General features: G+C 34.8%; 1 protein-coding gene across 1 annotated transcript in view; it reads right to left on the bottom strand.

The window, feature by feature from the left end:
• The window catches only part of LOC145674263 (putative serine protease K12H4.7), a 166,821-nt gene that overhangs the window by 103,821 nt on the left and 49,461 nt on the right, over window positions 1–13,539 (bottom strand). Inside the window, exon 2 of the mRNA XM_081744098.1 lies at window positions 4,235–4,441. Coding sequence (XP_081600224.1) covers window positions 4,235–4,432 — 198 coding nt within the window. The 5' untranslated portion in view covers window positions 4,433–4,441. The remainder of the gene's footprint in view (window positions 1–4,234; window positions 4,442–13,539) is intronic.

Below are 13,539 nucleotides of genomic sequence, written 5' to 3'. Positions count from 1 at the left end.
CGTCATTCCTTTCAGAGGCAGATTCTAATGTAGCTTGGAGCTCTTAGATCTGAAAACAGATTTTCTGTGAATTGTAAACTCAATATTACATATCAACTAAGGTTGTATCATATAATAAACTTTGTGCGTGTTTTTGTTTCTGTGCAAGTGTATTTTGTACTGCGTGCAATAAGTGAAGAACTGACAAAAATCAACAAATTTTCGAGGACCATCACATGCAAATCCAAACAAGATAAGAGCTCGCTTTTCTAATTTTGAACCCTTGGTACATTTACTGTATATCCTGTTAATTTCTAAGAAATTGGTTTAAAATCTGTGGAGACATTACATTTTTAAAATATCTCTAAAAAGTGACGGACAGTGCGTAACAAGTTTAAATACCCGTCCGGCTGAGAGTGTATACGCGTCAGGAAAATGTGGCAACGTAGCACTCCGTATAAACTGCGATAGCGAAGAGCGCAAAGCAGAGAAAATCATAATGTCATATTTGTGATTGTTTATCTTTTAAAACAAGTCAAAACAGTTTGGTTGAAAAAGCTACTTTAAGATCTTTCTAAAAGTTTTTTCAGATTGTTAATACACCGCAGCAATTCAGAGATAATGATGTCTCACTTTTTGCTGAATAACAAGAAAATTACTACGTGTTGAGTAATGAAATTTTCAGAACTTGCAGGTAATATATGCATCTACATATCTTGCACAGGAAATTATTTCATGTTAACTCTTTTCCAAGATATAGTCCTACAAACATTGATTTACCAAAAAAAATACGAAGAAATACGCACTTTTTCATTAATTTCTATTTTTTCTCATTATACAGTACAAAGAAAATTTGTATGTCTTAAGTATTGAAAAGACAACATTCCAACAATTCCAACGAGGTACGACAATGCAGTATAAGTTTTGACTGGACGTCAAAACAGCACCTCGAAGTCAGGGGCCTATCTTTATGAAATGGATAGTAGTCGACAAATTATTTATATATGACATTTAGAAAAATACTATTAGGCAAATTAGCATTATTTTATACCTTTAGACAAGTTATTGGAATTTTACACTGTTCGTGACATTATTTTCGTACTTATTAAAGGCCTGCTTTCACGAAAAAACAAAATTTCGTTTCTACTTTTATTTCTTAGTTGATATTGATGAAAACTGCTGAAACCCGAATTGTTAATAGGTATGGTATTCATGTAAATTGTAAAATATTTGTAGCGTATCAGTATCTAGCGTTTAATTTATGTTGCATTTTACGGTGATTACACCTACATAAAAATATTTCATACTTAAATAGACGCAAGATGCATTACAAATGACTATTTGAAAAAAAAACGAAATTTAGAAAAAAAAACGAGAGGCAATGTTTTTTTTTTAAACGTACATTTCTGAAAAAATACGAACCTTTTTTTTTCTATTTACAACACTACTGTTGACTACATCAGCGCCCTCAATTAAACCGATCATACTTAGTTGTTCTCTACCTTTCCACATTGCGAAATTACAGAGTTCATTACATGACATGCATGTTATGCAGTTTCATATTGTCTCGGATTTTCTTCCAATGATATACACCTTTCAAATATCTTGTAAACTTAATTACATTTGCCGCCAGCATATCCCATATAAAATAGAACAATTGGATTTCTCATCTTGAAACACTTCATTAATTTTAAATATCCCCACCCCTACATTCTCTTACTTATCAACTTAATTTCAATATCTATTTAATACCAATGACTGCAATAAAGGAAAAATATTCACCTAAAAAGAAAATCTTATCTTTATTTGTCTGGGTTTCCAACCACGAAATTTACGGCAGTATGTACGTGCATAAGCCCACTTAAAAAAAAGAAAAAGAAAAGTTAACTGATTCACCTAACTTGCTTAACTACTTATTGCTAGATTTCACTTGTTTTACTCGCACACTGAGAAAAAGATATGTGGCGTACGTAAAACCGTAGGTTACATGTGCAAATATATGTAGTTTTTGGGCTTAAAGTACACTAAACGTAGGTTACATTTGCAAATATATATAGTTTTTGGGGTTAACGTATACTAAACGTAAAACTGAAAAAGTATATTTTATACATACTTTTCATATAAGTGTTCCGTACAAACGTACTATCCGTACGAACGAAAGAACTGAGCCTATATAAGCGGTCAGCATCTCGCATACAGATGGACGTATGTAACTTATAGCTGACGTACGCAACGTACATATACTATGTAATGTACGGAAGACTGGTAGATGTCAGACATCCTGCAACTACATGGTGTAACATCTAAGCGCGAAAGAGGGCGCTAACTTATTCTAAGCACCGATTTAAGTAGTAAACATAAGAACCTCGTATATTTGTACAATATACCGCTCTCCGCATAACGGATTTTCCTCAGTGAGCTTAGCTCGTTCTTCTATTAACCTAGAACGACAGGAACACGAACACAGAAACGTTGAGAACAGTTAAAATTCCAAATGCTCTTCCACCGGGAATCTAACTCCGGACCTCGTACATCAAAGGCGCACGTGATAGCCAATAGACCAGCGGGGATGGCATCCGCTCGACCACTCAGACGATTGCATTATCACTAAGCACGTGATGTGTTGAGTAACGGAATCATTCCCGATTTCTGACTGTAAGGACAGTTTTTTTTTCTGAAAATAAAAAAAAATCCATAGAAAATTCCTCAAATTTCATACTCTGGCCGCTATAAGGTACCTTTAAGTTGAGTTTCGCATCTTTATCTCACTAAGAAGTACCTAATGGCTACAGACAGTTCTTCGCCCATAAAAAAAAATCCCATAGTACATCCCTTAAATTCGGAAAGTTTTCCATACTCAAGTCATTACATAAGCTAGGTACCATTATGCAAAGTTTCACGTCTCTGTCTCATTAGGAAGTACCTAATCAATGATGAGTGAGTGAATGAACCGATCTCTGTTTGGGTAAACACAGTTTTTCGTCCATAAAAAGTTCATAGCATATCCCTTAAATTTCGGACATTTTTCATATTCAAGCCATTATAAGATGTCTTTATGTAGACATTCACATCTTTATCTCATTGGGAAGTACCTGATGACTACGGACAATTTCTTCGCTTAAAAAAATCCATAGCACATCCCTCACATTTCGGATTTTTTCATTCTCAAATCATTATAAGGCACCATTATGCAGAACTTTACGTCTGTACCTCATTAGCAACTAGCTAATCAATGTGATGAGTGAGTGAATGAAACGATATCTTCTTTTATAAGGACAGTTTTTGCCCCCAAAGAATTCCCATAGCACATTCCTCACATTTTAGACCTTTTTCCATACTCGTACCTTTATACAGAGTTTCACTTCTTTATCTTCTTGGGAAGTACGTAATCAATGTGATAAGTGAGTGAATGAACCGATTTCTGCTTGGCTAAGGACAGTTTTTCGCCAATTTAAAATTTTCCATAACACATTTCTCACATTTCGGACCTTTTTCATACTCAAGTCATTATAAGGTAACTTTATGCAAAGTTCCACGTCTGTCTCTCATTGGAAAGTACCTAATCAAATTGAAGAGTGAGTGAATGAACCGTTTTCTGCATGCTTTTTCACCCAACAAATATTTGCACAAGACATTTCTCACATTTCGGACTTTTTCCATACTCAAGTCATTATAATGCACCTTTAAGGTACCTTTCCAATAAGATAGAGTTACATATCTCTATCTTATTGGGAAGTATGTAATCAATGTGATGAGTGAGTGAGTGAAAAGATTTCTTGCTTGGCAAAGGACAGTTTTTCGCCCATAAATAATTTTCTATAGTGCATTCCTTACATTTCTGACCTTTGCCATACTCAAATCATTTTAGAGTACCTTTATGCAACGTTTCAAGTCTCTGTCTCATTGGGAAGTACCTAATCAATTTGATGAGTGTCAGTGAACCAGTGAACCTGAAAACTGCATATTTTTGGGGTCCAGTATTGGAGTATGGTTGAAGTTAGGAATGTGAGATTTGGTGTATGAGAACATCTGTCCGATATATATCTAAATTCTAAAACTCACATTTCTACCTTTAATAGAGTCATTTTTAGAGAGCCTTGAAATCCAGTCCAGTTTTCATTTTCTTGGCTGACTTGGCTGTCATGCACTGCTGTGCGTGTTGATTCAGTTAAACTTTATCTCCATGATTGTTTTAGAGTACTACAACGGATCAATTAAAATAAAAAAGCTGAATAAACGAAATATAATTTCTTACTTGTTTCCATGTTCTTGAATCTGTTGGATTGAAGTGATCTAATCGCTGCTCAAACCACTGCTTATCAGGCTGAGGCTGGTCATCTGGTATTTTAGGTGGGAGTTTTCTTCTAAATATTTCGCTGTGAAAGAGTTGCGGCGAGACGAGATCGGCACTTACAAACAATATAAGAAGGAATTGAAAAGTACTCCACTTCATATTCCAAAGCTGCAAACACAACAAAAAATAAATTATTAGGATAAGGGAGTGAGGAATGTTTAAAAAAAATGAACAACGAAATATAACATGTATGTAACACCACCAAATGCGGAGCTTTCAAATCCATCCAAACAACGAGAGTAATGGAACACCTACGGACTTCTACAAGTAAAAGTACAACAAGGAAAATAGATAACAAAACGAAACAGCACAGACATATATATGAAAGTGATTACGTTTATAACGTCATAATACTTGAAGTACCCGACAAATTTCGTTCAAATTTTCAACATAGATGATGTTCAACACTAAAGTGATTTATTTATTTACTTTGTCATTTCACTTTGAACGTGTAATTCAGGGAAGGTGATGACATACAAAAATGATTGTTGCTGAAAATCCAGCCCACATTAGTACTTCTCAATATATATATATATATATATATATATATATATATATATATATATATATATATATATATATATATATATATATACCGGGTATTGCAAAATAAGTGTTACAAAACTTGGGAGGTGACTCCTGCCACTGAGACAAGGAAAAGAGTTCTCTTGAACTTTCGGCTATCGGACATAGTTTCGGATCTACAAGGTGCCGAAAACGTGGGAAAATGACTTTCGGACGCCAATAGTTCGGAAACTATCCAAAGTAAAGAGGGCGGCTAAAAAATTCACTGAAGAAGTCATACCTGCTGTATTGAATTTTGCATGTTTCACAATCCTACCATGCACGCGCAAGGGATTCCCCAAAGGAACGTACCCAGACAACACGTACCTGTACGGCACATGTGCACTTTCCATGCATGAGCCGTACATATGCACATGTTCATTTGTGTGGATGATGCATATATACATAACCCGTGCTTAAGCCGTACATGTGAATTTGCGTGGATGAAGCTATGCTATTGTCATTTTCTCTCTCTCTCTCTCTCTCTCTCTCTTTGTGTAATAATGCACGAAATTTGCACTTCACAAAAAAATCAAAGCTCTGTTCAGTCATGTCTTTAACCCGTTATGTAGATTCTTACAAAAAATAAAGTAGTACGAGAAAAAGCACAATCTTATCAAAAAAGAGCTGAGTTTCAATGATTTATGAGTGTTATCTAGTTAGGATATTTTTTCCTTCACTGCTATTAAATTTTTCATAATCACTTATGAATCTTTGTAAATAGTGAATTGAAACTAAATTGTCCACAATAATGTAAATGCATTGTGTGTGCTAGATTTGACTTTAAAACTTGTTTTGAGAACACACAAAATTTAAATTTGAGCATATTATAAATGTGATTTGACGCGAAATAACTGTGTAGTAATATGAAAGAAAGATATGGTAAAAATTGAAGTGTTTTCTTTCATAAGACTTTCATTTTCTTAGGGTGGCGAGCACCAAACTAGTATAAATAACTCTTTTAGTAACTCTTACTTCTTTAGTCTGGACTACTTTAGTAAGTTACTTCCATAGTAATATACTCTTTTAGTAACTGTTGGAGAGCTCAATTTATATTTACTTCTTTAGTTGTAACTAAAGTAGTAACGCCTTTTTACTAAAGAAGTAAGCCATTTCTACACACTACTGGTACATGTATTTCGTTTGCTGTCGGGAGCTGAAGCTTATTAAAAGATGTGCCCATGAAAAAAGGCAGAGAACATGCTCTTGTAGTGAAGAACAGGAAGTTGTTGGGAAAAGCAGACGAGCTTCTTTCGTTGAAAATGTGTTTAATACGAGAGGAATATAATGCAAAAATGTTGTTAATTAAAAAGACAGAGAGAAATCATAGAAAACAACCTTAAAATGGAAGTTATGAATAAGTTCAACAACGAAATGGCGCAAATTTTAGGTTCCGGTTCTTCAGGCATGTGCTCGAGAAATTTATGTTTTTGTAAATGAATATGAATATGTTTTATATGTACGAAATATGTTTTATTTGATTGATAGTTTTTCCAATATGGTCCTGTTTTTCACATGACGTAATGTTTGTGTTTATTATTTCAGCATCAGTACATTTAATTTTTCTAATTACCACATACCGGTACTAATATTTATTTGTATTAACAAAATTATAAGAGTAGACATTTCGTTTTTCTTAGAAATAATCAAAACACCTTTATTCTATAACTTTACGTACTGAAGTAAGAAATAAAATGTAAATGTTAATCCCCTAGTTGCAAAAATAAATAAATAAAATAAAATAAAATAAAAACAGAGAACCATAACTATAAAATTATACATAAATAAAATGGGTCACATTTCACTGCAGTAGTGACGATCCAGTGTCTTATATTCATTTAAGAGGGGAAAGTCTTTACACTAACTTCTTATTCTACTAGCAAATTAGGTACAACATTAATTAAAAGTATTAAGTATAATATACCTGACAGCCTGCTCTGCAGCATCTGCTTCTGGCTGGAATGCATATTGGTCGATGCCATTCACATGCACAGCATCAGGGTGAAACACATCTCCAACTTCTATTCCAGAGTTGTGCAGATCTGCAGCAGCCACAATAACATTCCCACATTATTTTTTTTTCATATCGCATTGTTTCAGTGAAAATTTGGAAACATTTCTTGCAAACACCGAATGAACGTTCTATTATATATCTTGTAGCAATATGGGCTCTTGTAACGCTCTTCGGCTCCTGTCTGAGATCGAAACTCAGGAGTCATAAGATGTTTGGAGAGAGCATATCCGCTATCTCCAACAAGCAACCCATCATACTGTTCAATTCCAAATTCTACAGAACTATAAGATTACCAATGTCCCAAATGCATGCATCATACGGGAAACCCAGCCAAGCCACTGCTTACCAAGTTCAAAATCTTCATATTGGCATCAGAAATGATTTGTGTATTACTAGAAAATAAATTCTTGATTTTCTGTATAGCTCTGCTTGCTCCAGAAGGACAAAGTATGGGTATATGTACTGTACACTCATGTCCAAAATTATTGTCGCATATCTATAACTGTCTTCTTGTAACAATATAATTTGATAATGATTTTGCAGGGTACGGTATTTTAATTCTGGTAGTACGTGTATAATTGGGAAATGCATATTTGTGGTAATTTCATAGGAAAAAAAATTATAAATACGAAAATTATAATGAGTAAAATGTTTGTAAGTGGACAAGAAAATTTTATTTTCGTTTCATTGTTCTTATTTACGATTATACACATACGAACATTATAAGAAATACCGGGTGAATTCGTTATCAAATTATATTCCTAGAATAACATATTTATAGACATGCGACAATAATTTTGGACATGAGTGTACATAATCTATGGCCCTATGACATTCGGGAATCCAGCAATTCCTTAAATTTCCTTTTGTTCCTTGATATATATTTTCTTTGTTCTCTAACATGTTACACACAAGTTACAATGGCTTTAAGGCAATTAAAATTTTTATTACACCTTTAAAAGTTCTTCCAGCAGTAGTACGATCGATGTTAATGAGATCACCTGCTACGAGTTGATAAGTACCAGTGCGAAAGATTCGCAATCCACAAAGAAGTTGCAGCCTAGGAGACAAAGCACGGTTCCTATCAGAATTATGATGTAGTAATGGCTCCAGCATACCAAGCAGCGGCTCAAAAGATTCCTTACGAAACCAAACCGTTCTTTGATATCATGGTCGCTATACATCGCAAATGGGTTTCTTCTTTCCATTAAAATCCTCATTCTTGGGTTGCCTACTTCTTCCTACATCTTCATATATTCTTCCTAGTCCAGATAATCCATAGAATTCCATATTTAATACACATAAATCAAAGAACACATCTTACTCTCTAACTTTACTCCTACTACTGCTTAGGAGTAAATTTTTGCCTTATTTCCTCCTTAAGTTACTAATGTACTCTTTGATGGTGCTCTCCAGCAGTTATGGAGTAAATAAATTTACTTCAGGAGTAAATGAAAAATTTACTCCTGTAGTAATTTACTCCTTTAGTTCAGTTCTCTCGACTGGAAGTCGCCGATTTCCTTCTCTCTTAGTAACTTACTACTTTAGTTTCACTTACTCTCGGTTGGTGCTCGCCACTCTTAAATGTGGGAAACTAGGTCGTATCTACATACTATATTTTTTCCGCTATTTTTGGAAACTAATAGGAAGTTTTTAATTATGTATACGACAAACGCCATGAGATATTTATTATTTTCCACACGGGCCAGTTAATTTATATATATTAGTATGGCGCTAAATACGTTGTACAACTGTTAGGTGTTACACTACCGAAAACGTGAGAAAATTAAATTTAAGGATCCATGGCTCCAGTACTATGGGACCAATCGTGGTCGGGTCATAGCGTCACATAGGAACTAGTATGTGTCCTATCCAAATATCCATGTTTCAGAATCGTGCGGCATTTGCGCATCAATTTCTGTAGAGGCAGTTGATTAGTACTTCAAAGGACCTCGCACTTTTCTTATGGAAAGTGGCTTTCGGCTAATCTTGTTGAAACTTCGCTGGTTGATAGTTCTTAACATGTGGATCAAAAGTCTCAATGGGCTCAAAGACCGAAATCCACTCCTTCTCCCCCCCCAAAAAAAAAACGCCTCCAAGTAGCTGGGGGGGATTGAACTGATTTCAGCATGTAAAACAATTTGTTGTTTTAATCAACTCAACAAGGACCCCAAACAACCACATGTTAGACTATCAAACTACCCCATTTGACACCGCCCTTTGCCCCCCACATATCGCCCCCGCGAATTACGTAGGCGACTTTGATTCGTTTTAAACGACAATGGAACAATATTCAATAATACTCTCAGAAGCTGAAGCAAACAACGATGCAACTATCTACTATCCTGATAAAGACAAGACAGGCACCACACCTTTTAAACGAGTAATAATGTCCGTCAATTATCTTACAAAGGACCGTTTGACGAACAAAAGCAGAACAATACCCAAAGATGAGACCTTTATTATCTTGAAAAGGACTATAGACAGATGACAGATCACACCTTACAAACAACGAGTAATAATATTCGTCAACAATTCCGAAACGTACACTTGCTGAACCAATGCTGGTGGCGAGCAAAAGGTTTCCCCCCTGAGTGGCAGGGTCCTTGTTGAGTTGATTAAAACAACAAATTGTTTTACATGCTGAAATCAGTTCAATCCCCCCCCCCAGCTACTTGGAGGCGGTTTTTTGGGGGGCAGGAATGGATTTCGGTCTTTGTGCCCATTGAGACTTTTGATCCACATGTTAAGAACTATCAACCAGCGAAGTTTCAACAACATTAGCCGAAAGCCACTTTTCATAAGAAAAGTGCGAGGTCCTTTCCGGAGCATTTCCGAAATGCCTCTCTAAGTTTTAATGCGTAAATGCCGCACAATTCTGAAACATGGATATTTGGATAAGGCACACACTAGTTCCTAAGTGATGTTATGCAGGGCTCCCAGCTGTCCTATTTTCCTATTTTTTCTTATTTTTTGGAAATGTGTGTATATTTGTCTTATATTTTAATCTTCTCCTATATTTCCTATATTTTTAGTGATTGCATTATTAAAAATACAAGCCAAAGACAGTTCCAGTGATGATTTAAGTTGCTACATATTAGCAATATGCTAAATAAGTCATAGCATTTTTTAAGGGACAAGTCACTAATCCTCACTATTACTTTTTTTAAAAAAATTTGCTCTTTACTATCCTCCTTTGTTCATTTTTTTCTGTTTCCTATGTGCTTATTCTTCCTCAATGAAGCTTAGCTGAGGAACCTTACCGTGCTCCAGTCTCTTGTAACGCAAGCTGTGTTAGCATTTTCTTTCAGCAGTGTGTGCAGCAGTATTGTTTCGGCATTAAGGTGTGTTGGTATTCACCAACATATCCCAACGTCTTCCAATATTGCTGTACATAACATGCAAGGTCCACACGCGTCCTGGAAACCCTGGAAATAAAAGTGTTTCGTAAAAACGTCCTGGAAAGGTCATGGAATGCAGAAAAATAGTGAAAATCCTGGAAATGTCCTGGAAATTATTTATGAAATGGAAATGTCCTAAAATTTATGTTGTATAACAGTTGTTAGAAATGTGTATATATCATTTGCAGGGCTATAAAGAATAAAATGCTGTTATATTATTTATTTTAGAGGGAAATACATTGATCAAATAATTCAATATTTAATTAGATTCAAGTATTTCATTACACAGTTATTATTTTTTATAATAAACATTGCTTTGTTTAGTAACTTTTTTTTTGTTCAAGTTATTTAGATAGCAAAGCTAATATGAACCAGCTATTTATATATCAAATCATTTATTTCAATCATTTTTTTTTTCAAAACAATAGCAGGTCTACTAAAGTAAGACTATCCATGGCTTTGGATTGATTATTTTAACAAAAGAAACACTGATCAAAGCTTAAAACACACTTTATTTTAAATTATAATAACTGTTTCGGATATCTAACATATCCTTCTTCAATATGGAAAATAAATGAAAATAAAGGTCTACTAAGTTTAAAAAGTAAAATGTTGTATATGCTCTTATTCTGTATTAATCTAAATCGTGTTTCCAGTTGCTCACTGGAGTGAAGGGTGGCCTTTTCTTACAATACATTTATTTATTTATTTTCGCTTCAGAGCACAATGTTCTATTGTATAAACCAAACTGTTCTATTTTATAAACCAAATTGCCCTATATTTTTTCAATGTCCTGCTTGGAGGGCTGTGTTATGACCCGACCACGATCGGTCCCATAGTAGTGGAGCCACGAATCCTTAAAGTTAATTTTCTCGCGTTTTCGGCAGTTTTCAACACCTAAATGATGCTTTTTTCGCCCTATGTTTATTGGAACTTTTTCTTTATTTTGCTCTCAGGAATCACCCCTCTGCTTTTGTACAACGAATTTAGCGCCATATTTTGTATATATAATGTTTTCTTATTAATATCCATTATGTTATGCTTGTTTTCTTCTAGTTGCTTTTTTTTCCTTAACAGGCACAATGTTGCGAAAGAACTTCACTGATTTGTCTCGTTCTGGGAAGAAACGGAGGCTGGAAAAAATAAACTCAATTGATTTCCCTCTTTCTTGTACGACGCAAAATATTGAAAGTGTTGCCTCCAATCTACAACAGAATATTCTGGAACCTGCAGAATTTCATAACCAGCCTTCAACTTTAACCCGTCATTCACAGACAGATAACTTTGAAGCACTTTTGCCTTCTATTACGAATGATTCATTCCCCGAATTCTACCACCATGATTTGTGTGATATCAGTTCTCAAACCCAGTCTCTCTGCCAGTCTGATTCATCTCACTCAGAGAAATCCAAAGATAGTGATTCTGATTCTCAATACAATGATTTCGTTGTGAATAATGAATCTACATTTATGAAAGAAAAGCTGATTGAATGGGCAATTCAATACAAAATACATCAAGGGGCACTTACAACTCTTCTCTGTATACTGAAAGCACACAAATGCTTTACTGCCTTGCCTTCAGATGCCAGAACTCTATTATCCACTCCCAGAAGTGTTGCTATTCATGCGATTGAACCGGGTAATTACTGCCATATCGGTTTATCTGTGTTTCTGGAAAAATTTTTAGAGAAAAAGACTGAAAATTATATTTCTCTCTTGGTTGGTATTGATGGGCTCCCATTATTCAGAAGCAGTAGAGGAGAATTTTGGCCCATTCTTGTGTCTATTTCCAACACACCAACCTTGAAGTCAGTTGTGTTTCCTGTGGGAATATACTATGGAAAGGACAAACCTCAAAGCTGCGCAGAGTTTCTTCACAAATTTATTGTGGAAATAGTACATTTAATTGAAAATGGAATGTTAATTGGAGATAAACTAATAAAAGTTGTAATAAGTGGTTTTGTTTGTGATGCCTCAGCAAAATCATACATTTTGGGAACGAAAGGACATACAGGCTATTCTTCATGTACTCGGTACAAGGAAGTGGGTGTCTGGTGTGATAATAGATTGGTATTTCCACACTTGAATGGTCGACCAAGAACACACGAAGGCTTCTTGCAACAAGAAGATGAGGACTTTCATCGTGCACTTTCCCCTTTGGTACAGATTCCAGGCTTAGATTTCATTAAGAGTTTCCCTTTAGATTACATGCATGTTGTATGTCTCGGCGTAATGCGAACGTTACTTTTTAATTGGGTTTTCGGTGCTGCTCCACAGAAATTCCCAGCGAGAATTCAAAATGCAATCTCATCATCGCTTATATCAGTTTCAAAGAATATCCCATGCGAATTCAGCAGAAAACCTAGAAGTTTAAGTGAATTGAAAATCTGGAAGGCAACGGAATACAGGCTATTTTTGTTGTACACTGGTCCTGTGATATTATCAAAAATACTATAATATGAATATTTGAACATTTATAAACACTTCTTAAGTCTTTCAATCTCAATGACTATATTATTAAGTCCTCAGTTGTGCTTTCGTTATCAACAATATGCCAAAGATCTTCTGATTCATTTTGTTAAAATGACGAAGCAAATTTATGGATCCAGACTTCTAACACACAATTTCCATGCTCTATTACACATTTCTGATGATGTTACAATCTTTGGGGCTTTGGACAATTGTAGTAGCTTTCGCTTTGAGAACTTTTTACAGTTCTTTAAGAAACAGATTCGAAAGGGTGAGAAACCTTTATCACAGGTTGCTAAAAGACTTGGAGAAATTATCCATTCGGGTAAGTGGTATAATTCATCTTCACAAAATTTTCCAAAATTCACTGCTCCACATTCTCTTGGTCCCATAATAGAAGGATGCGATTCTGCTCTGCAGTTTAAACATGTTGCATTTGAGTCCTACAGAATAAGTACTTCCCCTCCAGATTCGTGTTCCCTTTCATCAGATGGAAGTATTGTTGTGGTAAAAAACATTGTTTATTCTAAAAATTCTGATTTTTTTGTTATATTATGTTAGAAATTTGAGGACAGAAAAGACTTTTTCAAAGATCCATTTTCTTCAAGCTCCAGTTTTGGAATTTATAGTGTTAGTAGATTGTCAGACCATTTATTTGAGATACCCATTTCTCAAATCTCTCAGAAAATGATACTGATTTCTCATGGTTCCTCTCAGGTTGTACTTCCACTTATACATACATGTTAATGTAGGTAAATC

The sequence above is a fragment of the Thermobia domestica genome, chromosome 17 (assembly GCF_964235325.1).
Source record: "Thermobia domestica chromosome 17, izTheDome1.hap1.1, whole genome shotgun sequence".
Lineage (NCBI taxonomy): Eukaryota > Metazoa > Arthropoda > Insecta > Zygentoma > Lepismatidae > Thermobia > Thermobia domestica.
Note: the sequence above shows the minus strand (reverse complement) of the source record. Positions and strands in the feature narration are given on the sequence as shown.